The sequence below is a fragment of the Manis pentadactyla genome, chromosome X, assembly GCF_030020395.1.
Source record: "Manis pentadactyla isolate mManPen7 chromosome X, mManPen7.hap1, whole genome shotgun sequence".
NCBI classification, from domain to species: domain Eukaryota; kingdom Metazoa; phylum Chordata; class Mammalia; order Pholidota; family Manidae; genus Manis; species Manis pentadactyla.
This window is the reverse complement of record NC_080038.1, coordinates 100,489,374-100,517,302: the sequence shown is the minus strand read 5'-3', so window position 1 is coordinate 100,517,302 and position 27,929 is coordinate 100,489,374. Positions and strand designations below refer to the sequence as shown.

Sequence of the window (27,929 nt, the reverse complement as noted above, 5' to 3'; positions counted from 1 at the left end):
CTGAAGTTGGAAAAGAAGTGCCCTATTTCAAGGTTTCTCTCAGGGTTGAGCCTCATGTTTGGGGGCAATCTATTTGCCTTCTGGTCTGCTAGCCCTGCTGACCTTCCCCAAGCCAGCCACAAAAATCCCCATAATGCCAGTTTACAAGGCAAAGTTTCCATGCTCTTCCATGCCTCCTTTTTCCTTGAAAATAGTAACTTTAAAGACGTCTAGTTTCTCTGTCAAGTTCTGGTCAAACATCTAGCTTCCCCTCGCCTCCTGCCTGTCACGGGGGGTCCCACCCAGTGAAGTGGCTAATCCCTATGGAGCCATGAAGCCGTTAGCCTCCCACAGAGCCTTGCAACTAGAGAGCCCAATGATCTAGCCTGGATTCTTTTGCCTGGTCTGGACTTGTCCCCTTCGACTGGCTAAAACAGTCTCTGCCGTCGGGGGCCATGGGGCATTTCCCCACACCCTACCTTCAACAAACCACATTGTCAGAAAAAAAAAATCGTAACTTATGAACACTTCTTCCCTTCAGCAAAGATTCTCTTCAGAGTTTTTTTAAATGTTGTATTTCTTCACTTCGTGTCTTGATTTCTAGTAACTAGATATGTATATAAAAGTGTAACTTTCTATTAGTTAACTCACCTGTCCATCTTTAGTTATTAAATGTTATTTTCAGATTTGTATTTAGCAAGACCCAGAAGAGTTTTACTGATCATCCAGAAATTCTTAAACTGTGTTTTAAAATGGCAAGATTTTGTGCGGTGGAGTTGTCAAGATTTGAATTCTTGGAAAATGTCATTTCTGTATGGTTTACATTATATTTGAATTTACAAGAAAATTCGATTCAGAACACCCGAGTTTCTTTTCTGGGGAAGGTGGTGGTTGATTTTCTCCGCACCCGTTTAACAGAGAATTTTCTTTAGCGAGACCACGTTCCTCAGACAGGCTGTTGCGGTTACGGAGCTTCACTGAGGCTCGGAGGTTATGAATGTAAAGAGGTCAAACTCGGAAATTGAAACACACGATATAAACAAAATCCACCCATAAACAAAGAGAATAATTACAGAAGCTAGAATCGTGAGTCAGAAATGGTGAGATCCTGGTCGGTGGGAAGAATTATTCGTGTAAAGCTTCCCAGAGAAGGTAGAAATTTCTTAATTAAAAAAGAAAGAAACAGGAAACAACTCCCTCCTCCCCCCCACACACACACATCGCGTTGCGACCCCGAAGTACGGGTGCGAGAACGCAGTCTGTGAGTTCCAGGGAAAGTAAGCAGCTTCGGGACATGTTCTAAAGAGCTCTTTGCAGTGCAAGAGCTTAGAATACGGTTAGTTTTACACACCGACTTTCTTTCCCGTAAACTGTTCAGGAAGCGCCTTCTTCTCGAGGCTACATCGCGTTTGTCAGATTCTTTGAAGGCGTGTGTGGGGAAAAGTAGGCAAACTGACTGCGCGCCCGGAAACATTTTGCAACGAATGAGCGAATGAATGACACCTGGCCCAGGAGCTGGAGACTGGGAAAGGCGCAGGAACTTTGTGCATCGCCAACGCGGAGAGCTGAAAACTTAGAACCGGGTGTAGCCAGACTTCAGAGACTTAGGCAGCCTCTCCTAACTCCCAGCACCTGCGAACAGGTGCGGCTCCGACTGAGCGGCCCAGGCCTGGAACCAACTAACCCTGGGCCAGAAGAGATGCAGCTCCCCTCGAGGGAACTCCTCAGCAGCAGACCTGTCCACGCTGCACCTCCCTCAGCTAGTGGCTTCGATGACCGAGCCTTGTAGCCTGTGGCGCACTGGGCGCTCTCTCCCCGTCCGCACAGGGGCTCGCCTAGGTCTGATCCCTAACCCGGTGGCAAGTCATTTCCTTACCTAACTTGATGGGTCTTTGTAGTAAATGAAGCAATTAAATCAGAGAAGCAGAAAGAGAAAATATACAACTAGAAAAGTCACAAGTGTTTTGTGGAGAGATGAGGGTGCGGGCTGTTCGGACTGTGGCAGAGCTGTGAGGCCCAGACTGGGAGCGGCGCGGAGCGGGACCGGTTTTCCGGGGCTGGCAGCTGCCTCAAAAAAGTTTCCTGTGGAACACTCGCCACCAGGGGCGGGGGCGGCAGACGCAGCGGTAGACGTGGGAGGGGGCGGGAGTGCGGGGCGAGGCCGCGAGGGGCAGGCTCGCAAACCGTTATAGTCCTTCAGCACCTCCCTCGGCCAGTGGCCCCCTAACCCCCCTCCCCGCCGCCCGGCTGCCCACCTGGCGACGTGACGCTGCACCAATCCCCTTCGAGCTGCTCCTAGGCCCCCGCTGCTTGCACCGCCCTCCTCCCGACCCTGAAAGAGGCGCACCCTGCTCGGGCAGACACTGCGCTCTCGCCCTCGGAGCACCCACCCCTCTAGCTTCTTGGTCTCCAGGACGGACGCTCAGGCTCTGCTCTCGCCGTAGCCAAACTTGCTTTCCCGCCTCTCCAACTCCGGCTTCCCTCCACTCCTAACTCTTTTCCCTCCACTTTCCCCTTCTCTATCACCCACGCCACAAACCCAGGTCCCCCATTCCTTCCCTCCTCCTTCTCCTTTCCTTCGACTTGTTCGATTCCACCTCAGACTCCCCGAGCGTGCCTCAGTCGCCTGCTCCCATTAGGCTCAAAGCCATGGCGGGACCTGGCGGTTGGAGGGACAAGGAGGTCACGGATCTGGGCCACTTGCCGGTGAGTAGAGGAGGCCCATCGCCCCCGATGTGCTCTCTTCCGCAGGTTCTGAGCACTATGGGAAGGATGGACGTCCGCAAGCCTAGTTAGGCCAGGGCATCAACGGGACCGCGGGAGCTGTAGGGGCCACTGAGAACAGCCTTGCGGGAAATGCGCCCCCTGGGCACCCGGGCCTGGCCAAATTCACGAAAAAGCAAAGGGCCCGGGCTGGGGGGTTGAGGGGTTGCGGGAGAAGGGATAAAAAGTGGCAGTGCGGTGGTGCGCGCCCTAAACAGGGGGATGTTTTCTAAATGTGGCCCGTTTTGTCTGCGAAGTTCAGGTACCTGTTCTAGTGGGGCTGGAGGAGAGGTCGAAGAGCGCGGCGACGCGTGGTTTCCGGAGAGCACTTCTCCTGATCACCCCACCGCCCCGTCGTTTGTTTCTTTTGCCAGGGGAGATGCCCAGTCGTGGAGTGACCTTTACTTCTAAGTGACAAGGGGCTAGAAAATTAAAGCTTTGGAGTCTCACTTCTCCCACTTTCTAATAGCACTCTCGAAAACTTTATTCTGCCACGGCACCGCTCCCAATTTAGTATTGCGGGAGCAAAAGAACTTGACGCTGCTTGGGGAAGAAGTGAATTCTGCACACCCCAATTTAAAAAATTGCAATCACTAGCTAACCAGATTTAGCTTTCAATAGTGGTTTTCGTTTGTGGGATTCCCCTTTTTCCTAATGCCCAGCTTTCCTCCAGAGTTGTAATTGATGGTGAGCTATTATCGCCGTTCTTATTAGTAGACTTATTATTTTAGCAGCACCGTTTATTTCATTGGCATCTGGTTTCTGGCAGATATTGGATCTCACCCAAATCCATTTTTCAAGTTCCCTTTTTAGATTGGCATTTCACTCGCACTCTTTCTTGTGTGCAAAGGTCCCCTGGACTCTCTGAAAGGGAATAAGCATGCACTATGCTAGAATGATCACCAGGCAACTGTAGTTCAGGGCAGTGGCCTGCTTGTTTTAGGAAAAGCTAAATATTAACCTTGAAGTTATAGGACTATTCAAAGTCACAGTGCCTTAATTCTATACATATATGGCATTTAAAGAGTGTCTTCTTGATGATGGCAGAAGCCAGTCTCCCTAAAAAAAGGGGGCATTTCCCAAGCATCACCTATGTGAATTTACACTATAATGGTATGGAGGAGAGGGTGATGCACATGGGTGGGTGGGTAACATTTCAGCAAATTGTTTTCGGCTTAAAAAAAAGAACCTCAATATAAATACACGGAATTATAAATATTAGCACTGTAATTATTGATGCAGCTTCATAAAATAAAGTCACAGAATTTTGAAAAGTTAAATCTGTTTTGTACTCCTCATACATCTGATGCAGGTATGAGATTTCTGGATTATGGAAGCCTCAACTGGAGGTTTCCTTTTTGAACAGAACTTTCATAGTCTGACTAGATTTGCTCCCCCAGTAAAAGTGTAAAGCAAACAAATGAAATGTTACCGTCCTCTTACACTCTCTGAGTGTAGAGGGGGAAAGAAAGCAAACTAGGGCAAATATGTGAAACCACACATGGGCAAATGAAATAAACTCTTTTCTAAAATTGACTAAAGTGAGGAATGGGAAAGACCTTATAGAAATTATAGAAGAGGGAGCTCCAAACCCAAGGAAAAAAGGAAGAAAAGGTTTCATTGCCTTAAAAAAATGGGGGGAAATGGTCCAGACTAACTGACCCGGTCATGCTCCTGGGACATAAGAACTTGGTAAGAGCCAAGGGGATAAGGGGAAAGGGCTGCAATCTTTACATTGCAGTTCAGTAGAATATTAGTTTTCTGGGAGTTGGTGGGGAAGTAGAGGGGAAGAAGATGAGGTTGGTTTTTAATGTAGAAGTAGGAGAAGACACACAACCTCAGTGCATTGATGCTTGGCCTCATTTTACAGATTTCATGAAAGTTTCAAAGTCTTCAGCTTCTGACAATTTCTAAATTTCTATTATATAAGAGCCATTTTATCTCATCTGGGAGGGCTTCACCATCTGGGCACATTATGCATAATTCTCCCCTTTCCCAAACATCCTGGTCTAAACTTTAAGAAATCCAGCAGAACAGTAGCACCCTGTTTAGAGTGTCCTTTATGTCGAATTTTTAGAGATGCAAAAAAGTTCATTGTTCCTTTGGTCACTGAGGTGTATTGCAGTAATTTGGTGTTTCTTTGCCTGTGACTTAGTTCCTGATTCTCTGAAGAAGTAAAAGTAAATGAAAAGGTCAAAAGACATCTAAGTGAGCTGTTTGGAAGTTTGCATTTTGATGCAAAGCAAAGATGATGATGCAAGTGAAAAAAAAAACCTGCTTATGGTGGGAGACCGCATGATAATTGTCCCCAATAGAATACATACAAAAAGTTGGCATCTGTTAACACCAAGTATACTAATTGGGCAACAGCCAGACAATGAGGGGAGGTTCAGGCTTTGGAGTTTCATATGAAGCAAAAAAAAAAAATCTTGCTGCATGTAGAATAACTAAATATGGGTCTAGTATACATTGCTGTATTATGTCATTTGTAGGGCTGGCCGGCGAAAAGACCACAACACAAAGACCCTTGAGAGAGGTCTGGCTTGCTGTGCAAACTGGGATTTAAAGAAAGTGGTGTAATGTTATTTGGTGTATTTGCTATTAGAAATTTTTTTAAACCTAAAATAAGCAAGATTGGAAGCTGGGGAAGCCCTAAAGTTAGAGACATAAAGCATCCAATATAATAATCAGAGAATGATGGGTCAAGTACATTTTGTTTGCTAATTAATGAGCTTCTATAATGTTTACTGATTTATATTGAGTACATATTTTTATAGGTGACAGAACATAAAAGAAAATACAGAGATTTGTGGTTTGTGCTTCCTTTTTGAAAAGACAACTACAAAGCTTTATGTCTATATATATCCGTATATGTGTGTGTCTATCTATATATTTTTTTACCTTGCCTGTGAGCAATACCTGGGGGCTGTCTATATATGTATATATTCCCCCCTCCTCGTAGTATGCCTATGTCACTGAATCCTTGGGACTGGAAACTATTTCTTCATCTCCAAATCTGGCTTGTCTTTCACTATGATAGTCCCCTTTGCCTTCTGTGCCCAGTATGGTAATGACATTCCTCATGGCTGTGGCCTTGGTATTTGACACTGCCATGTGTAGTCCTAATCTATATTGGGGTCAGGATTAGACAGGCTTGCAGGACAGTAGTGGCAGAGGTGATCTGAAATAGCACATGATCCGAAAACTATATTTGAATTACATTAGGTTTATATTTAAATATAACTGCCAGCTCTCTCAGTCTTCTACCACTCAGACCAAGCTGGCTTCTATACTCAGTCATGAAAACCGTCCCACCTTACCAAGACCCTTACTTAGCCTTCTGTTTTGAAGTTTTACCTTCTACTCCACAATGATTGAAACATTCGGCATATCCTCCTTTACATATTCTAGAGCATCACCTCAGCATGACACTGTGTTTTGATCTATATTCTCAGTCTTCTTATTTTCTAGTTTCTAGAGCAGTGGGTGTTATTTTAGTGCACAAAATAGTGCATGACAATCATTTGGGGGATCTTAGAACCCATCCCCAGAAATTCTGATTTCATAATTCTAAGGTAGGGGACAAGGAATCTGTCCCTTGTTTTTAACCAAGATTTCCCAGATGATTCTCATGTAGGGAGAATCTATGCAGTCCATAGTTTGAGAAACACTGGTCTACAGGATGAGATTTTCCTTTCTAAGTTTCCACTTGAATTGTGAAGCCCATCATTGAACTATTTCTGAAACTCACTCTGGCACTCATCACGTTACATCCATCGCTTTCAGATTCTCTCTCCATAAACTCTTTTCCTAAAATTGCTATTTCTAATATTTAAAACAGAAGAAGAAAAGCCTCTGCTATTCCTTCTAGGTACTATAGAATCTCTTTCCTTCCTTTAGCTGGAATGTGTTCCCTAATTCTCCTTCTTTACTTCCCTAAATCTAAAATTTATTGCTACCCATTTTGGCCATTTATTGATTTCCTTTTGTTCTTTTAATTTCTGCTGTATTTGTTTCTGTTGATCAGCTTCTGCTTTTGAGTCTTTTCCATGACCAGTAAATACTGCCTTCTAGTGGTTCTTTTTCTTCCTGTTACCCCCACCCCCTGCCCTTAATAAAATTATCCATCAGAGTGCTCATTTTTTCCCCCTCTTCTTGAATTCAAAAGACAGAAACAACTCCCCAAATTTCTGGGTTTCAGAGGGCAACTAGACTAGCACTTTTAAATCGCAGGAGATAATTTAAGTACATAGAAAAATATAACATAATATAAAGTACTTGCTCATTATTTTATGGTTCAGAAAACATTTTAAGACTTAGAATTTTAATAATTTCTTTCAAGATAAACTTTTACAAGTTAGTGTCCCTTGTTTACCGACCCTTTTGTTTTAACCAAACGGAACAGCAAAGCATACTGAACCACCAAAAAAATCTTCAAATTGGTACAGCAGTCAAAGACATAAGGATTCTCCTCTGTCTTTGTGACCGGGCGGAGGAAAGGTTGGGCGGAGGAAAGGACCAAAAACTATGGAGACCCGTCTAACACAGATCCTTTAATTCACAATGACCAAAAAAAGTAGATGTTCCTTTTCAATGTTCCTTTTTTTGGGAACCCAAAAATAAACCTTTTCTGACTATAATTCAGTGGAAAACCTGATGTAAGAAATTGAATAATATTACCCTAGTAATTAGCATAGTTCCGCTCCTCTTTTTCCTCAGTTTGACAGTCATTTAGTCTTGAAAGATACTAGTGCAGAAACAGGGAATGAAAAATATTGCACAAAACTAATGAAAATATACTCTTAGAATAGGTGAATACTAAGTTGAGTTGCCTTGAAGAACAAAGGAAAAGTTTTTAAAACCTTTTATGAAATGTGAGCATGAGGAGAATTAAGATTTTTTGGTCATCGATAAGCAGGAAAAAATTTCTGAACAACATGAATACAGACACAATAAGGCCACCAAGAATTCCACGGGTATTTTATTGTCCCTGTCCTTTTCCTTGGTGTCTTTTTTGAGTCATGAGAGACCTGAGTTCAAATATGAGTATGGCTATTGAGTGCTAGAAAAAGGATTAAAGAAATTTAAGACTGCATGCTCAAAGATTCAGAAATAAAGTTGTTCAGATAATACCGTTATTGTCTAGTATATGGTATCTGTTTAATAGTCCTTGAAACAAATATGCTAAAGTGGTAAAGTCTTCAGGTCAAACCGTACCAACTTCTTTGTTGGCTAAATTTTTCCCATAAATTTTTCAATGAGTAATATTAAGGCCACTGTAACAGTCTGTTTTACCTCTTGAATCCTTAAAATTATCATTTTAAATAACTTTTGTATTTTCATTGGGAGTATGTTCCCTGAACTATTTGCTTTTAATGATACTGTGCATATTGTGACATTGATTTTGATGATGATTTTAAGAAAATAGACTGCTGTTGTCTCTAACAATGGTTGTCTCAATTCAGTGGAAACATCTGGATTTTAGAATGTTGAAATATGATTTTTTCTATAAAATTTTAGAGCTAGGAAATCACCTAACACCGAACCTTCATTTTATGTATATGAAAACTGAGTCCCAGAAAAAGTAAATAACTTACTGAGGGTCATATAGTTAATTAATGGCAGAACTGGGGCTAAAACTCCAGTCTCCTGACTCTGTCCAGTTGAATACTTATTGGCTGAAGTAATTTCAAAGCTGTGTGACTGTTTTGCTAAATTATACAAGTATCAAGTCAATTTTAAGGAGTCCATAATTTCAATCGTATACATTGCATACACTCAATAGTTTTTCTATTTAGCTTATATTTATCACAAAGATAACAGTGTTTTCAAACAAGATTAAAGAAAGTTTGTGTATATAAAATGTGCTTTCTATAAGGCACGTGAATTTGCCAGTGTTCCTACTACTTTGTGTAAATTGGCATCTACTCATAGCTTTGCTAAAATAGCAAAATATGCAGCTAGAATAAAAGTTTAAGTCATGATAAAATTCAAGAAACCATGTTTTGTAATGAACAAGAAGTAAATATCTATATTTTAAGGTAAGGAAACAATGTTTAAGGATGAATATGGAAGCCTTAAGAATCTGTCCATAAGCATATTATATTTGTCTCCTAAGGTGCCGCATTTAGGCATAAGATACAGAAAATACCATCTGTGAATTTGTACCATGAAAAGGTATTCATCTAATGCAAAGATTCACTTACAAGTAAAAACAAATCTGTCCAGTCTGTTTTTTAAAAATGATGCTCTTTTAATGCCACAATCTTGCTTTGTTACTCATGTTCGGAGGTGATATTCTTAAGAATCACTATTTAACATCTTTCTGTGTTGACAGATAGTAACTACACTAGTTGGGATGAAGATTAAATAATGTATATAACTGATGAATCACTGTGTTGTATACTTGAGTATATTTAAAAAATATATGTAAAAAATAAAGAAATAATTACTATTATATGAATAAGCTATCTAGATTTTGTATTCAAAATATACTCATGGCTGTATGCTAAACTTTCTGCCTGTCTGGTTAGCACTCAAAAGATGGATATTAAAAGTATTTCAATTGCAAGTACATGAATTTGTTTCTATTTTAATAATCTTTCCATTTATATTATGAATATACCTCAACTAGACATGATAATATGCATTTTACAGTGTTATGATAATTATACCATTATTTAATGTCAATACAATCATTTCTTTTTTATAAATAACTGTGCTCAATCTAGGGAGATTGTGACATGAGTATTCTTTTGGTTAATGACACTTATGTTTTTCCCGTGGACATTCTAAGGGAGTAAGGCAGATTGAAATATCATTCTAGGTAGTTGAATGTTTGCCTATTTTTCCAAGAAGACTGACAGTTTTTCTCCTACATTTTTCCAGGATCCAACTGGAATATTCTCACTGGATAAAACCATTGGCCTTGGTACTTATGGCAGAATCTATCTGGTAAGTGGAGATAGATTATGTATTCATTTTTCATTCCCTAATAAGAGCAATGACTGCAAGTCAAAACCCTTCACTGCAAATCAAATAATGCCAAAATACAACATTTCACTTTGAGGGATGATACAAAGTAAGACAACTCAGTAACATCTATGAGAATTATTACCAAAAGAATTGATTAGATACCCATAGTAAACCAACCACACTGAAGATCTAAGAATTATTAGCAGAAAATTGATAAGATCACCAATGGAAAAGAAAAAATACAAATAAGATGTACCAAAATAAAAATATTAATTGTTTTATAATATATATCCATACCACTCTAATTACTCACATTCAACTTTTAAACTAAATATTACACGAAGGAAAGTTTCCATAGTATTCTTTATCATACTGTGTATGTGAGTGTGCACATGTGTGTGACAGAGTTTGCCAAAGAATCTAACAAGAAAACTCTGTATTTATTTAGTGATTATTTATTAAGCACAAAGTATATGCCAGGCATAGTCATAGTGTCTGGAGATAAAGTGATGAATAAAGCTTTTCTAAAACATAAGCCCCAGACCTCCCTGGCTCCTCTGGGGCTTATGTTTTAGAAATGTGTAATTGATTAAATGTGTGTATGTGGAGGTGGGGGAGGCATTGAGCGAGGCACATATATAAGTAAGCACACAAATAACTGTATAATTGTAACTGTAATATATTCTTTGTAAGAAAATTCCTAGTGATATAAAAGGATAGAACAGGGGGCTTAATTTAGATTTAATGATCCAGCATTGGCCTCCCTGGGGAAGTGACTAGTAAACTGATAACAGGAGGTAATCAGCAAACTGAAAACCAAGCACAGTTATGGTTGTGCAGGATGATGTTGATGCATTCTAGGTAGAAACATGGGCAGTGTTAAGGGCTGGCTTGGCTATGGGGGTGCTTTAGTGGCCTTATCACTTTGATCAGAAGCCCTTCCTCCACCATTATTTGGGAATATACATTTTATCAATCTTGTATAAGTTTCTGTACAAATGCAGTGTTCCTCTTCCCCCAGCCTGTCTCTCAAAAACTACCACACTGTCCCTAGGCTGATCCTTACTATAGACAAGCCCTCTACTAAGCCCTCTGCTTGCCAAACTTTGTAATTTTAGGGCTACATCTGCCCAAAAGGGGCTTCTTTTAGAATTCATCTACTTAGATTGAGGTCGGGGAGATCTTAAAATTTTGTACAAAAGTGCCTATAACATAGAAGGTGAGCAGTAGGAACGGCATTGTGGAAGGGTCTTAAAATCAGAAAGAACTTTGGTGAGTACAGAGAGTAGAGAGAATGCCCTTATTCATGACAAAACTTTTAAAACTGTCTTGACCATACCTATTAATAGAACCAATAAGCTATAGACAGTGATGTGATACACAAATATATTATGTTACTTCAGTTGCATCCCACTGATTAGTTAACATTTGTGTGATCCAGGTGAATTTTGCCACCTTATATATAAAAGTTCCTCTTCTTTGTGGTACATTTACAATCTCCGTGGCTCTATACACATTTTAAGTCCTGAAGGGTGTGTGTTTAAGGGGTGTGTGTGTGTGTGTGTGTTTGTGTATACTTGTTTTGATTTGATGTTATAGAGTTTTCTCTATGACCAGATCATAGGAATAAAAACTTCAGCCATATAAGTTCAAAAAGCAAAGCTAAGGTTAGATAACACAAAAAGGTTTTTCATCATCAAGCATCAGAACTGTGACGTCACAAAAAGAAGAAAAGTCAAGAGGGTAAAAAGGTGAGTTGCACATGATAATTCACTTTTTAAACTAAGGTTTATTGAGGTATAGTTTATACTCAGTAAAATTTACCCTTTTAAGTGTACAATTTTATAAGGTTACGCAAACACATTTAGTCATGTAACTACCACCAGAATCAGGATATAAACCCACAATACTTCGTTCCCTATATTTAATACTACTACTTTTTATTTAGCTAATTATCTTTCAGAGCAATTAAAAAGAAGAAAGTATTTTTATTTTTATATATTAATTTGAGTCATTTCTGGAAACTTCACTACTTTGGGTAAATTCAAGTTTCTCTCTGAGTATGATAGAGACATTTAGATTTTTCTGTTTATGTTTGTTTTTCAGCAGTTTAAATATGAAATGTCTAGGATTTCTGGTGTGTGTGTGTTTTGTAGGATATTTATCATCCTTGGGGTTCTTTGAGATTCTTGGATATGTGATTTGACATTATATTATTTGGGAGAGATTATTGGTCTTTATCCCCTCAAATATTTCTTCTTCCTTTTTCTCTTTTCCTTGTGGAAATCCAGTTTCATAAGTGTTAGACCACTTGATGTTAACCCACAGCTCTTGGATGCTCTGTTTTGTTTTGTGTAGGTGTGTGCATGTTTATTTGTTTTTATCCTCTTTTCTCTTTGTGTTTTGGTTTGGTTTGAGTTTTTGGCTATATTCAGTTTTACTGATTCCTTTCTCATCTCTTCTGAGTCTACTGATGAGACTGTCAAAGGCATACTTTAGCTCTTTATTGTTTTTATTTCTAGCAGTTCCGCTTGACTTTTTTTATAGTTGACGTCTTTGCTGAAATCTCCATTTGCTCATGTATGTTTTCCATGTTTCACTAAAGCCTTTCACGTATTCATTGTAGTTATGTTAAATTTTCTCTCTCACTATTTGAATATCCAAGTCATCTCTGGGGCTGCTTAAAGCGCTTTGTCTCTCAAGAGTAAGTTTTTTTTTTCTTGTTTTTCTGTTTCTCAATATTTTTGTTTGAATGTCAGACATAGTATATAGAACAGTACAGGTTAACGGAAATACAATTTATATCTTGAAGTGGGCATACTTGTTCTGCTAGGTTGTCAATATGGGAGGTTGAGTCAATCTAATAAGATGAGCTATGTTTGAGTTATGTTGTTGCTATGGTTACCCTCAGTTCACTACTAGCTCCAAATTCCTTTTTTACCTTTTCCATGGGGGTTGGTTTGCTAAAGGTTTTTTCTCAATATTCCCATCCTACCCTCAGCTTTAGACCTTCCCTGTGCATCTGTGCCTCAGAGAGATTCTCTGTCCATGATCTCGTGCCTGTCACAGTATACAGTGGTATACTGTTATTGCCCCTTACTAAGCGCTTGCTACTCTGGTAGTGTAGGGCAGGGAGGAGTTCTCTGTTTTCCTGATTCAACCTCAGTCTTTGGAAGATCCTGTGCCTCTGGGTCATGGGAGTAGGACATTCTTAGTTGTTCTTCCCCTCTGCTGATGGTGGGTCACTTCTAAATGGTCTGGGCCCAGGATTAATTCCTGCCCCTCCCCAGAAGTAGAGGAGTTAATTTTTACATTTCCTCCAGCTGCAGTAGGTCTTCATTGTACCCTGGAGGGAAGAGGCTTTTCTGCCCTTCCCCTAGAGTTTCAGGCTTTTATTCCTTAGGGGGAAAGGAATTAGACATGGTTTCATGCTCTTCCTACTGCAGTGGCTTCTCCTCTCCACCAACTCAGTAGCATAAATCCATGAAGAAAAACCTGTGAATAATTCCTCTCATATCTGTGGCTCCCAAGAGTACTCTCATGCTAGTCTATACTTGGTCTATAGCAGTTCATTATAAATTTATCTGAGTTCTTTATACCAGCTTCTATGATGACCCTGTCTTCCCTTGTAGGCACAGGCGAGCCAGTGCTCACACCCCACCTCTCCTTGCAGGTGTTTGTCTTTCTTATGACTTGCTGCTGGTGGGTTGCCTTGAGACCTCTCTGGGTTCAAGAAAAGTTATGATTATTATTAAGCTTTTTCTTGTTAGGTTGAAGGTAGGGCATTATTTCCAGCTTTCCACATCCTCATCAGGAGCCAAAAGTCCATGCCAATTCCTTTTAACTGAGTTTTCATGAAGCATCTACCATAGGTCCTGTATAAATTTATAATTCCTATGAATTTTATATATACCTACTCAGATCAAGAAATAAAAAACACTTTCTACCATGAGATCTCCAAGGTAGAAACCTCTGTGTTATAGAAGTTATATGAGTACAGGTGCTTTATTTATATTACACAGATTTTCCTTTGCCACTTTCATGTGACCTCCTTTTTTCTACTTGAAATTAATTTCCTTCTGTAAAAAGTTTTGGGATGGTGGCACGTATGTCAATACCTTCATGGAAAACAATATTGAATATACAGAAAATGCTTTTAAAATGTTCATACTCCTTATAACAATAATCCCACTTTTGAAAATCTATAAATATGAAAGTATAGAAAAATCATAAAGATATTCATTTTAGCAGAAAGGAAGCATATTATGGTGAAAAGAGGGCCTGTTTTAGAATTAGGCTGACCTGATTCAGTGCTCATTTAACCATGAATTAGCTATGACCTTGAGCAAGCCATTTAACCTCTGGGTATTAAAATTTCCTCATTTATAAAATGGAGCTAGTAATACCTACCTTGCAAGAATTGATAAAATTTAGAAACAATGCATATTAAATACTTGGCACATGGTAGAGATCTTTTAAAGGTAGCTATTAATATCATTATTACTGTTACTATTATTCATAAAGACAAATTCAGCAGAATCCTAAATATAAAAAATAAGATGAGATAAATTACTTTATATTCACTTAATATACCATTGCTCTGAAAAGCAATGTTTATGAAGATATTTAGCATAATAGAACTATGTTTATGATGTTAAATAAAGTATTCCATATTGTATATACACTCTACACCTATGTTACCACATGTACATGAAAATGGTAAATTAAATGGTTAGAATAGTGAGATATTTGATATAATGTTCTATTCTATATTATTTCTATTCAGTTTCTAATGTTTGTAATACATTATTTAGGTAGAAGATAAATGCACATATATATAAATATATATATACACACACATATATAAAAATATATATATACACACACATATATGTGCATGTATGAGACAGTACCAGATGCTATATAAATACCCTGTACAGCAAAATGGAAGCCTGATACCGTTCAAATTTAATGTCAGAGTGACTCATAGAGTCCTTTGCTTTTTCAGTGATGCCAACCACATCCCCTGCTGGTGTTTGTTTTGGTTAAGGTCTCTCCAATGTCTTCCAGCTTGTTCTAAGGCCTCTTTCACTGGCAGGTTTCCAGCTGTCTGCTGAGGTCTGTGCATGTTGAAATGAAGGCCGAGTTGCACACTCCACATTGTAATCCTTTTCCTTTTCTGCTTTTTCTTCTAATTAGGTACCTATCTTTCTACCTTTTCCCACCTCCTGCCAGTACAAACCTCACTTTATATTGTGGGTTTTATTTTTCTCTCTCTTTTTAGAACAAAGGGTTCCTCCTCCTTCCCCCTCACCTAGTAGAGCTATAAAACATAGTTTCCTCTTTACTTTTAGCCATTAGTCTCATCACTTAAGAGTTGTCATTTGAATTGGAGGAGTATTTAGAATTTGCCCATGTGAGACCATATTAACAAAAAGAAATTAGGTTGGAACTTGTTTTTAATGGTACTATTTAAAAATAAACAATTTCCCAAAGAGCAGTGTACACAGTGACACCTCAGTTATTTTACAAAATATTAAGAAAGAGAGCAAGACCCTTTAGTGTGGCATAGTGGGTGGCAACCTGCCTCTCCCACTGTCTGACACTACACATATAACTGACTTTTCTGAGCCCATTTCCTCAACTGTAAAACAAATACATAATCTCCAGGGTTTTGTCTAGCTTTTTGACAATAATGTAGCACAGTTCATGGAACTCAAAGAAATTTAAGCTGTTCTTATTTTTACTGTCATCAACATAATAACAACTGTTGTACAGTCCCTTACCACCTTGCAAAATAGAAGTTGATTATTGGCTGTTATTTGAGTAATTCCTCATTTCACCAAATTATTTCATCATGTGTTTCTACCCTTTCCTCTATTTTCCACCTGATATTTTGCCCAGAAACTACAATGTTACCCAGTGCAAAAGTAAACCTGGATAGCACATATATTGGGAAGGCAGGATGCTAGATTATATGTTACCGGTATCTAACACCATTTTGTTAGCAGAATAATAGTGAGGTAAGACAATGAAATGAATCTCCAGAATGATCCAGTTTACCTTGACTTTCATAAAGTCTTTCCTGCATTTCTAACCTCAATCAGCTATTCCCACATTGCCAGTTGCATGTGGTGAGGGCAGAAAAATGAGTAGGGAAAGGTTCAAGGAACTAATTAAAGCAAAGGAAAAATTCACCTGAAATAGGGTAAACCTCTACAATTGGATTTAGAGCTTAATTGTCACATGTGCCTGATATCTAGTTGGAACTCAATACTGGTGGAAGGAAGGGACTGTCACAGATATCTTATTATTCTAAAACTTAAAAACATACTCTGGGCATAAGTAAGCAACTATCCTTGTGAGGTATTGGAGCAGTCATCTGCCCCTTGGTAGTCAGCAGATTAAGTCAGCTATATGAAGGTGTGGCATTACAGCATTTCAGTCAAGAGCAAATTCCTGAATTGTTTGCATTCTGGAAGTGCACCACTAAATATGGAAATTTATTTTTGTAACTATCCAATGTATTATTCTTAAATATGATTTTTAAAATCACTGCTTGACACATATCCTTTACTTGGAGAGATTTAGGTTTATTAGTTACACTTTCTGAGTTTGAAGTTGGGCAGGGAATGGGAACAGAAAAGCAGAAAAGAAACGTCCTCAAAGTTGATGACATACAATTTATGATATTGTAAATTAAGCTTCAGAAACATGGTGCTGACATTTGGGTTGCCTAGCCACTAGGCCTATTGGATAGGGGTTTGAGTATTTTTCCTTTTAGGCTGAAATTATAGTGTTTATTTGCCTACCAAATGTCTAGCACTGTGAATGCTTTCTTTTTAGGTAGGAAAGTTTCCTCACATCCTTGCCATTTTGCAAATATAGCTCAATTAAGTCAGCCAACAAATATTGCTTGAGTGCCCATAAAGTGCATAACACTGTGCATTTCATTATACATTGCAAACCTCAGAAGCAGGAGTTAATGCTGAAGCTGAGTTGAGGCCACAGGCTTCCTGGGCGGTTGTGCCTTCCTAGTGCAGTACCATTAAGTCCAGAGCCTTCTCTTGGCTCCACCTTTTTTCTGTGACATGGCCCCCTTGTGATAATATACCTCAAATGTAGGGGTTGGTCTTTCTTAAGTAGACCCTCAGGCTCCATTAGCATAGGAAACATTAAATTTATCCATTAAATAAAAACACTACTTTGAATGTTTAAAACTTTCCATAATAATTTTTTTAAAAAATATTTATGAAATGAACATTAAGTTGCAAACATTGTGTTAGGCAATAGGTGTTAGTTAGAATGATCAGAAAACAATTTTTTGGGGGTGGTCATTTTTATTGATTTAGTTTTAGTAGCCATAAGGAAGGAGGTTATTTGCCTCATGATTATGACCTCTACATTTGGGGAGGGAGTGATGGGTAACAGGAAGGAAAAGGAGAGCTAGGATGAGATGGGGCAAAAAGAGGGAGGAAATAAGGGTGTCTTTTTTCCCCCCTGGATATCAAAAATCTAATTAAACTTCTAGCTGAGACTCTAGGAACAAGTTTTTCCTCAATAAGAGAACTGAGGTTGAGTATTTGCAGTGGGGTTGAAAAGAACCAAAATAGGTTAAATAAATTGAGTCTCAGGGGACCAAATTAGTGGAAAGTGCTGAAGCTTAAAAGCCTTGAAGAAAATGGAATATTTCTATCTTGGCCATGACATCTCTCCAACTGTGGAATATAATCCAGGCTCTGAGTTGTAGGCTTGTCTTTTTCTTTTTGTGTCATACCACAATTTACTTGTGACAAATGTTGAGGGAGGAAGAAGCAATAGCATGATAGGAGTGAAAGGTGAAAGTCAAAATCAAATGTGGTATTTGTGCTCTCAAGAGGCCACAATTAAATTTTTTTCATTACTACTCTAGTCTTTTTAATAAGTTTACAGATATACATGGAGAGAACTTCAAATTCTATATTTGGTTTGTTGGGGTAAAACAAACACCATGGTCTCATATTTTCAGATACTTAATAAATTGACTGTCTGAAGTTGTTCTAAGGGTACAATAGACAAATTTAAATGTATGAAGACAAATATAAATTTCTAAACAAAAGTCAAGACTATAAACTACAGTATGGTAGCTTTGGTCAATCAGAAAAAAGCATCCTTATATAAAATGTTTTAAATAATGTATAAATCTCTGTGTGGAAGAATAACACAGATACTTAAAGACAGATATTCAAAATTGCATAATTGATGCTTAGCTTAAACCCTTAAAGCTGTTTTTAATAACATATCAGTTCTAGGAAAATTTATGTGGACAAGCTTTTATAATCCATTTTAAAGAGTGGTGGGAGTGCGTATGGGTAGTGCTAAAAACACTAATATACTCTTTGTCTAATATATTGAAAATCAAGTTTTGTTTTATTTTGCATACATATTTATTTATATATACTATATATGCATATACATATATATATATAATACACATATATGGATATATAATATATAATTATATAGAATATAAATTTATATGTATACACACACACACACACGGGCTCATGATCAGATTCTCAGTAAATTCAGTGAAGGTGGTTGAAATATCAAGAGTTCATGGTTTTCTTAATCCACTAGTAGTTAACCACTAATAACCAGTTACCTAGGTCCTCACCACACTTCATGAACCACTTTGGAAAACAGTATTTAGGCAGTTCTAACTCTTGCAATAAGAATGAGTCCTAATTTGATTTCAGGACTTTCCTACATTCTACCATATTTGTGTATCTGTTTTGAAGGTAATTTTGTGGGTGATGCCAAAATTGCATATAAAAATTAATGTGCTGCTGTAACTCTATGGAGGTGTCAAAGGACAAGTGAAAGCTCTTACTTCTTTATATTGCTGGGGCTACCCCAAAGGCAGGCTCTTACAAAGAGTCTACGAGTAAAGATATGCTAGAATATCAAACAATATCAGAATATATAAGCTGTTTGGAATGTGCAGTCTGGTTTTTCCCTGCTTGGCTACACCTAAGTTATAACAAATTTTTCCTCTACCAGAACATGGAGAAAGAGAGGAGCAGTGAGGTGTAAATTGTGTGTCATTTTAATTGGAGCAATAATAATAGGGAGGTGGTTTGTGTTTAATTTGTGTTGGAAAAATAAGAAAGCTCCTTTTAGGTTTGTCATTTGTAGGCAAGTCCCTTTATGACTAGGATAAAAAGGTTGGATTATTCAGGGTCCCCTGAGGGAAAAGAAGATTCATTATATTCTAAGCACTTCCAGTAACATTTTATATAAATCATTAACTCTAAAAAGAAGCAAAACAAAACAAAAACATCACCACAATCAAAAAGGATAAGTCTAAGGGTCCTTAGAGAAGGACCACTTTCCTTGACTCTGAGAAAAAATTGAAATTAAATAAAATGATTTGGTATACAAATTGGGTGAGAGACAAAAAAGACGGAGAATGAAATACTAGTTACTCTAGAGATCATGAACTCAGTGTCCTAAAAATGAGTAACATCTACCAAAGGCTTACAATGTGTCTAGTGCTTAATTTGCCTAATGGCATTTATAGTGTATAAGGGAGTTATGAGGTGGGTATCTCATCATCTCATGAATGATGAAACTGAGGATCCAAAAACTTGACTTACTGAACAAGTTTGTAAAGCTACTAAGTTATAAAGTCAGGAGTCAAACCAAAATTTGCCTGGTCCCTCAGTCTGTGCTCTTTACTAGATCAAAAAGCATCCAACCAGATCAGCCAGTGGGGAAAAAAATACCTGCCCAAGTACAAAAGTTTACAGGAAACTGATGAGGTGAGATCAGTGATGAAGATCATTTATGAAGTGTCCCTCCAGCATATTTGTTTACTTCATGATGGGCACTAAGACACACACAGTTTAAGGTACTTTTTCTGGGACTTAGTACAATTTCAGATAAGCAGATGGGTTTTAATAGGACACTTGAAGCTCATGAGTAAATTTCTACTCAGACTCCTGGAAGCCCTAGGTAGGCAGAGAAGTGCTTGCTGTCATTCCTTTACTCTCTTCTAGTAAGCAGGGGCCTGTCTCCAGGGCCCAAGACATTTTGCCTCAGTTGCTGCTCCTTCTGGGATCCCTAGGGAAGAGGAAAGCAGCAAAGGATCTTGAAAGTTGGTGCCTCTCAAAGATGAAACAGAACCTCTTCATCTCCTTTGTGGATGACTGTTTTCTGATTGGTGGGGAATTTGAAAATTAACAATGTTCTTTAAAAAAAAACTGTGTATTTTCTAATAGATGCATTACTAGGAATATGGGCAAAAATTGTATGTGTGTGCACATTCAATTTAGGTACCATTGTTTGTTCCCTACCTAAGAATAGGAATTCTCCCACAGTCCATGGAGGAAAAAATTACATGCAGAGATAAGTTACATGTAGGGGTCATTAAATTAGAAAGCTATAGGCTGGCAGAGGAAGAGAATTGAACAGGTGGATGGAGGCAGGTTTGGCATTGAGATGAGGAGGTTTATACCAGGTGTGCTGCTTAAGTAAAATTCTCATTAGACTGTCCCATCAGATAGGGATGCATGTTTCAACAGAACTTATAGCTTGAGGGTTTCCTGGTGGTTAACCTCCGCAAGAATTTTGCAAGTAGTCAAGTTCCTCCCACCATGTCAGAAAATAAAGTGTTGCAGTGACAGTAGAAAGCTAGCTACAAGGCTTGGAATGGATTAAGAATTCATTAGTTTGCAAATTTCTTCAGGGGCAAGTATTAATACTTTCTCATTTTGGCTATACGTCCGCTAGTGAAGTGCCTTGCACACAGTAGGCACAAGGGCATCAGGGACCTATGACAAGCAAAAACTTCAATGTAGATATCTTAGTATGGTTTTTATTGCTCTTTTTCTTCTTTTATTATCAGTGTAATAATTATCCTTTTATTATACTGATAATAATGTAAATGACATATAAATTATCCTTTATAAAGTCTTCTATAAATTGGTATTATGAAAAAATTAGGTGTGTCCAGAAAATCTATCTAATCACCTTTGTAATTTCTTTGGGAGTAGCAGAATACCTTATATAATAGGTGCTTGGCACAATTTCTTATGGGACTAAAAACATGTATGCAAAAGTGACTCCCTCCCAAATGACACATGTCAACAGGGGCTCTCTGCAGATGTGCCTTGATGGGAAAGATTGACCCTGTTAAGCCAATGTTAGAGACACGTTGTCCTTTCAAAATTATACCACCTAAGTAACTTTCTATTCTGACTATTAAAAAAAAGGTGTCACTGTGTAGATATAAATATGGAAATATTAGTCTTACTTTTTTTTTTATTACTTTCTGCTGAATGAGTCATTCAGGAAGCTTGAAAGAGTCTATTTTTTCTCAGGTTGCTGTAGTTTGCTGTAGTGCTGTCGGCATGACCAAGTGTAAGGATGGTTTCAAGAGAGCCTCATACCTTCAGGAAGATGTCTAGAACATGTGCAAATATTTTCTGACTTGTAATATTGGCGGCTGTTAGAAAGAAAAACACATAAATAAGAGCCTACAAATGTCTTTGCTTCTCTTAGCCTTCTACCAGTGCTTGCCAGTTGCTGTAATGGGTTTTTAAACTATCTTAAATATTAGTGAGTTTCAAAAAAAATTAAGTGCCCAAAAATGTTAAGCTCTAAAAAGTTTTAGTAATGTGGATTTTGCAGGTCCTTCACTGTCAAATACATGTTGACCAACTTGCCTTGGTTTTGGGGGTACTTTTCTAGTTCCATGTCCTGGGAAACTTTCATTGGTCTGCGACATCATATATTTATGTTTGATTTATGTCTTTTCGAACTTGAGTAACGTGCTGTACTGAGTAAGAGATAGTTGTATTCTCCCCTCAACTGCACTGAGAGCAGAACTAACACATGTGAGTTGAAAGGTGCAAGCTAGTTTAATAGAAGTAGAAAACAGACTGGTGATATTTGTAGGGAGCAGTGTGTGTTTATCCCAGCCAGTACAATGTGAAAAGTGGCTTGACTGATTCATTCACCACCACCACTACTACCCCCTCCAAAAATACACAGACAGAATTAATTAACTGGTTATTTGATGGAAATTACCAAGATATTTGTTGACAACTAGTACCCATAGCCTTACTAAAATGGAAAATGGATGTTTTATATTGCATCCAAAAGACTTTTTAAAAGAGACTTCTCAGGAAAATCTTAATGCTTGGACTTCAAGGGAGGGAGATTAAAAAAGTATGACTCACTGTCAACCTACTTTGCTGAGGCCCTTCAGATGGGATGTTCTGGTATGAGTCCAAACCTTTCCAGACTAACCTTCCCCCCTTCCTTCCACCTTTTTTATTTATGGCAGTGGCATGAGTGATAGGTGGGTTGCATTGGGAGAGGGTTTACAGAAATCACTTATAATGTGGCCAGTTAATTTATACAAGATAATTCATTTAAAGAAACAAATAGCAAAGTAACTCTTTGTGTGATTCCTTTGAGGCTGAGCTGTAAACCATCCTCACTCTCTACAAATCAGGAGGATTAGTATTTTTTAAAAATAGGCAAAGGATCTCCCTCTCTACAGCAACTGGTAAATAAAGTAATGTGGTCTCAACTCCTTTAAAATGCTTATTTCTTTTGAATTCTATTGATGCTGTAAATTATCTTGCCATTTGCTCACATTTTATATATCATTATGTACTTGGTAAAGAATTACAATACAGTTTGAATGAGTTACAGTAACAGAGATTTAGTGCCTGAGGATGCGTCTCAGGTTTATATAGAAGCGAAAGCCACTTGAGTCTTTAAGGATACAGTTTGTCATCTATTTGCATTAAAACCTGCAGAATGAGATGTGGACTCAAACAACTTCACTTGGCCGCAGTCATGCTTTTCATTCTAAAAATGCTGTAAGGACAAGAACTAGATAATATACATTGCTTCTTCAATATCCCCTGTAGAAGCACTATGTTGAATCAAATTTTGTTGGTTAATTATATATTTTGTGGTTTCTTTATTCAAAACATATTCCAAGTATGGGAGTGAGGGAAATAAAGAGAACAAAAGGAGAGAAATAGAAAGGTGAGAGAGACGTCAGAACTATGGCTACCAGATTTGACAAATAAAAATATAGGATGCCTAGTTAAATTTGACTTTTGATAAAGAACAACTTTTTCTATTGTCAGTGTGCCCCAATAGTATATACTTAATACTAAAAAAGTTATTTATTTGCAGTTCAGATTTTACTGGGCTTGTCCTCGACTTTATCTGCCAACCTTATCTAGAACCAAATTTACCTAGGTCACAGATTTGCCACCTGCCAATCCTGTTTTAAGAAGTAAGAGGGAGACTGTCTCTCCACCTGCTGTGGTATGGCAGACATGGCCAGTTCAGCCTATCGCAGAAGCTGCCAAAGGGGAGGGAGGACGCGGTCTTCTGGTTCTAGAACTGCTAGTACTACAGGCTTATTCTGCCAAAGGTTATTTCGTGCTGCTTTCAGATCTCCATAGCAAAGCTTTGCTGGTAGTTGCAGGGGACACTGATTCCAAGTGAGTAATTCTCTCTGCACTGAGGAGCTGAGTAGAAGAGAATTTTGCCTGCTCAGTCCCCTGGCTGAAGAAAATAATTAAGATCACATCTTTTTTTCTTACTCGAAAAGTAGAAGGGCTCTGGGCTGCTGACTTGATTAATTTACTCTTCAGTTTTTATTGTGCCTTATATGGCTCCAAGCACCTGACGGGATTGTAATCAGCATGATGTTTGTTTATTTTAGTAAAAGACCTTATGTTTTTAGGTTTCACAGGCCAGGCTGTCACTGGCTTCAATCTACAGATTGCTCATGGAAAGACCGTTTGTGTTGTCTAGAGTCCTGTTGCGTGTGGTTCATTTCCTTTGTGAGTTGTGAATTAAATCATTCATTTTGCATGCGGTACTGGAAGGTTTACCTTAAGGAAAGATACAAAGGGCATGAGTGATCTACAGTGCAAAATAGAGGCAGACTGCCAGCAGAACTATTTAAATCCAGTCATCATATCATGCTGCTGCTCCTAATTCCCTTAGGATGGCCCTTTTCCTTTGGTAAATATTCTTTTCCTTTGGTAAATAAATGTTTCCTCAAGGACAACTGATAATCTGCAAAGGAAGAGCGCTTCTGTAGATTTTAAGAAGATTCCTCTAGCAGTGTACTGGAGGTCTCCAGTTGATGTTGCACTATTAGTTATGCCCTCTCTGGATTTTCCAAGAGTTCCAGTAGAGAGAAAAATAGAGCCTGAAACTGTGTCACCATCTCCAAACTCTTTCAGGGACTTCGTTTGCTGGGCCTTCTACCATCATCAACTCTTTCTAGTGCTTCAGGAAAAACTAGTTTCTAAATAAGAAGTGGGTAAGGCTATGCATTGTAATGTATATATACAAAATAAATAAATCTTGAATTCTAGCCAATAACAATTCAAGTTACCAGTAAGGGCTTCCTATATACTAGACAGTATTCTATATACTTTATAGGCATTAACTCATTTGATCCTCATAGAAATCCCATGAGATAGCTTTTAGAAAAGTTATTCTCATTTTGTGTATGAAGATGCCTCGCAGAGAAGTTGATTAACTTGCCCAAAGTCATGCAGTAAGTGGCTAAGCCAGGTTGGAAACCAGATTTCTCTGGCCTGCAAAGCTCTCACTTTTAACTAGGCTATATAAAACTACAAGAAGACTGCTTTATACATGATATAGTTGGATCACTGAGAACCTAGAAGGTGGTTCTACCAAGCCCCCAAGGAGTGTTTATGATGAGGCTCCAGTGTATACAACGCTCCTGGTTTCAGTAGCATTATTGTTTTCCTCTAGTCAGTCTTCAGACAGCCTTTCTGATGAAGACAGGGAGAATTAGAGAAATATCTTTTCAGTCAATTGACAAAGCCAAATTACATGGTACGTTTTATGGGGGAACATTAGAAACTATATGAGAAATAATTACCCATTCATGAAGTTCCTGTTCTGAATAGTAAATATTTAAGAAGGATTCAATAAAATTTTCCCACTGAGAGCTAGCTTTTATTTTTAAGAATAAATTTTATGTAAAAACTTTTCAACAGCAAAGTGTCTGGTACACAGTATATGTTTTAGAACCAACCAGGGCAGAAATAAATTAGACATGCTATTGATACTGTGCTATACGATTTCAAGAGGGAAAGCTCTTCTCTCAAAAAACTAGACAGTAGACACATACTAGTTACAAAAGTAATCTCTTTGACTTGAGCCCTGGCCAGGAAGGCATCAATTTAGTTTCATGGAATAGATTCTAAGTAGTAAGCTGAAAATTCATTTAGGGACTACTTTGACAGGAGTTTGAAGTCCGCAGCTTCCATCCTTGTGTCATCGAGTCTGCCGAATGCCCTGCCCTGCCACAGCGGGAGCAAGGGTTTTGGTGCAACACAGATCTGCATTTAACTCCATGAGGTGAATGACCGGGAGGTGGGTCACTTTCCATCTCTAAACTTCAGTGTCATGAAAATAATAGGGACAATAAAATCCACTGTGTAGTATAGCTATTATGATCCCCATGAGAGAACATGCAAAAGCCTATCATCAATACTGAAAATGTTATCAAAATGTTATTACCACTGAAGGTGGGGGAATGGCCTTTCTTTAACAAATTTTATTCTAATATTTGCTGACTGAGGCAAATGAGGAAGAAGAAACTCTACTGAAAGACAGAGCTGGAAGCTTCAAGTCATATTCTTTACAGACAATAAAATTCAAGCCCTGAGAGGGAAAGTGACTTACTTAAGGTCAAATAAATAAAGGTGGAAAGCCTTACTTTGTTATAGAAGTACCATATTCCTATCACTTGCTAACTCATACTTAATCATTAAAGGCTTCCCAGATATTAACTAATACTCTTGTTTCCAAGTAGTCATCCCCTAAGTATCCTACTTCCTTCTGGGGAGCTGAAGATGAAATGTCTCATTTTCCCTCTCTTACCATACTGTGAATAGTTAAAATGGTAATAATTCAAGTTTATAGTAATAACTATTATCTTATTATACCACTGAAATTATGTTTTTGAAATAAAAAATGACAACGTAAAGGTACCTCTAGGCTCTTATAAGTGACAGCTATGAGTAAAGGACATTATATTAAGGAGGCTTATTGGTGTTCATCAAAATGAAAGGAGAAAAATATTTCACACATCAGGCTTTATTGACTCCATCCTCTGAAAAATGCATCCTCTGTCTTTAACTCACATCAACCCCACTTCATATCTCTTTCCCTTGGCAAGTTTATTTATTTTTGTTTTATATCCCCTCTCCTTATTTTTTTTTCCTTTAGATACTAATGATTCCAAGTGTGGTAAGCAACCATAACAGATATGTCTCTTTAATTTTTTGTACAGAATCTGGAGACATGTATAAGATACTTAGTTGACTTTTGAGTCACTTTCTGCCTTATATTCATATGCTTTGTATTATTATGTAAAATTTTGAGTAATTTGTTCCAGGTACATTAAATGAGAATGAGCCTTTGAAAGCACTGAAATCAGGTGAAGGTCTGGCCTGATGCACCTTAATATGTCTCTCTGTATTGTTCCTTATATGGCCCTGTAACTGTGAGACAGGGACCATGGGCTTAGACAGAGTAGGGTGGGGGCCTCCAGAAAAAGCAAGACAAGATATTTACAGTCAAGGCAATGTAACAATGTAAAGTCCCTATCAAAACTCTGTGTTCAGCATTATGCAAAGTCAAGGTCACACTAATTCTCTAGGGTAAAGATATCAGACTAGGAATATAGACATCTTCATTGAGATCAGTTAAAGGTCAAAAGGCCAGGAGCAACTTGGCCTGGAATGTTTGAGTGTTCTGCAAGGGTATCTCAGCATAACCCATGACTTTTGTAAACAGCCCTAGCAAACAGACAACAACCCAGCCCACCTTGAGGGCAGGGCAGGTGGTACAAGTCCACACCCTAAGCCCTCAGTTCCCAAAAGTCCTTAACTGCCTATAAATCCCCTAGACAACACACCACCCCAAGCTGTCTTGTCTCTTCCTGGTGTGAGCCAGGAACTCTTTCTTCTCATTTTATTCCTAAATAAAAGCCTCTGCCCTGGCTCTCCTACCTTTGGTGTTTGCTAAGTTCATTCTTCAACTCTGCAAACAAGAACCCTGGCATCAACAGGTCAAATAATCGTTGATAATAGATATGCAGGGGGCAAGAGGCAGTAGGAAGAGAGAATGAATGAAAGAATATATACCTGTGGATCTCAGTGTTGCATTCTCTCCAGAGCAAAGCATTATTTGACATGAATTAAAAGTGTTTAAGCAGCATTCTGAGCAGAGGCAGTATCAGGCCTGGACTTGTTGCCTTCTGATGGATCAGAATGCCCTTATTTTTGTATTTCTGTGCTTCTCAAGCAGGAGTGCATATCAAAATCCTCTGGAGGAATTATTTGAAAAGGCAAATGCTCAAGATCCACTCTAAGGGATTCTGATTGGGAACCACTGCCTAGGTGAACTTGACATACTAGGTATAAACCAGAAATCTTAGAGAGGGTTTATTACCTTTTTCGGAAGTGGGAAAAAAAGTGCTGAGAGTGGAGAGATTTGACTCAATATGGTTGTGATTTTCAGGAAAGATAACCCAGACCAAAAATATGTCCCACAGACAAACCTGCCGCATTCCTTGAAATTCCCACAATGAGAGAGTCATTCCTTTTGGTTTCTTACCAAAAATCACCTGTTACATACATATTATAAATTAAGTAATGCATTAAACCGCTAATTAACACTTTAGCACAGATGAGATTCGGTCTCACTTTAATCCCATGGGAAATGAGGCACAAGGCAGTTAAATGATTCTTCATGGCCTTGAGGAGGGGAGAGAGAATATGGTAACACAGTTGTTCCCATGAAAAGCAAAGCCAGATGTAGCGCCTCTGTAAGAGGAAAGAGCCTTGAGGGCAACATGGGAGGGGCCAGTGAAAGGAGGGAAGGGAATGAAGGCAAAATATACTTTAGGGAAGGTTATCCAATTGCCCTTGATGGAGGGAGCCTGCTTCTCTTGCTCTTACAGACTCAAGTCTCTCTTGCGTGGAATGACCCTCCACTGACCCTTGTTCATTTAAATGCAAAGCAACAAGAGGAGAAGGGCTAGAGGGACTTAATCCTGCCATTTAGATCACACAGTATTAAAGACCTGACTGATTTAGCCTATTCAGTGAAGAGAAAACACATACACATATATTCAAAGCAAC

At 38.4% G+C, this 27,929-nt stretch overlaps 1 protein-coding gene across 1 annotated transcript in view; it reads left to right on the top strand.

The window, feature by feature from the left end:
- The first annotated feature begins 2,216 nt into the window (after nt 1-2,216).
- Nucleotides 2,217-27,929, top strand: part of NRK (Nik related kinase) — a 124,282-nt gene continuing 98,569 nt past the window's right edge. Inside the window, exons 1-2 of the mRNA XM_057495600.1 lie at nt 2,217-2,685; nt 9,631-9,696. Coding sequence (XP_057351583.1) covers nt 2,629-2,685; nt 9,631-9,696 — 123 coding nt within the window. The 5' untranslated portion in view covers nt 2,217-2,628. The remainder of the gene's footprint in view (nt 2,686-9,630; nt 9,697-27,929) is intronic.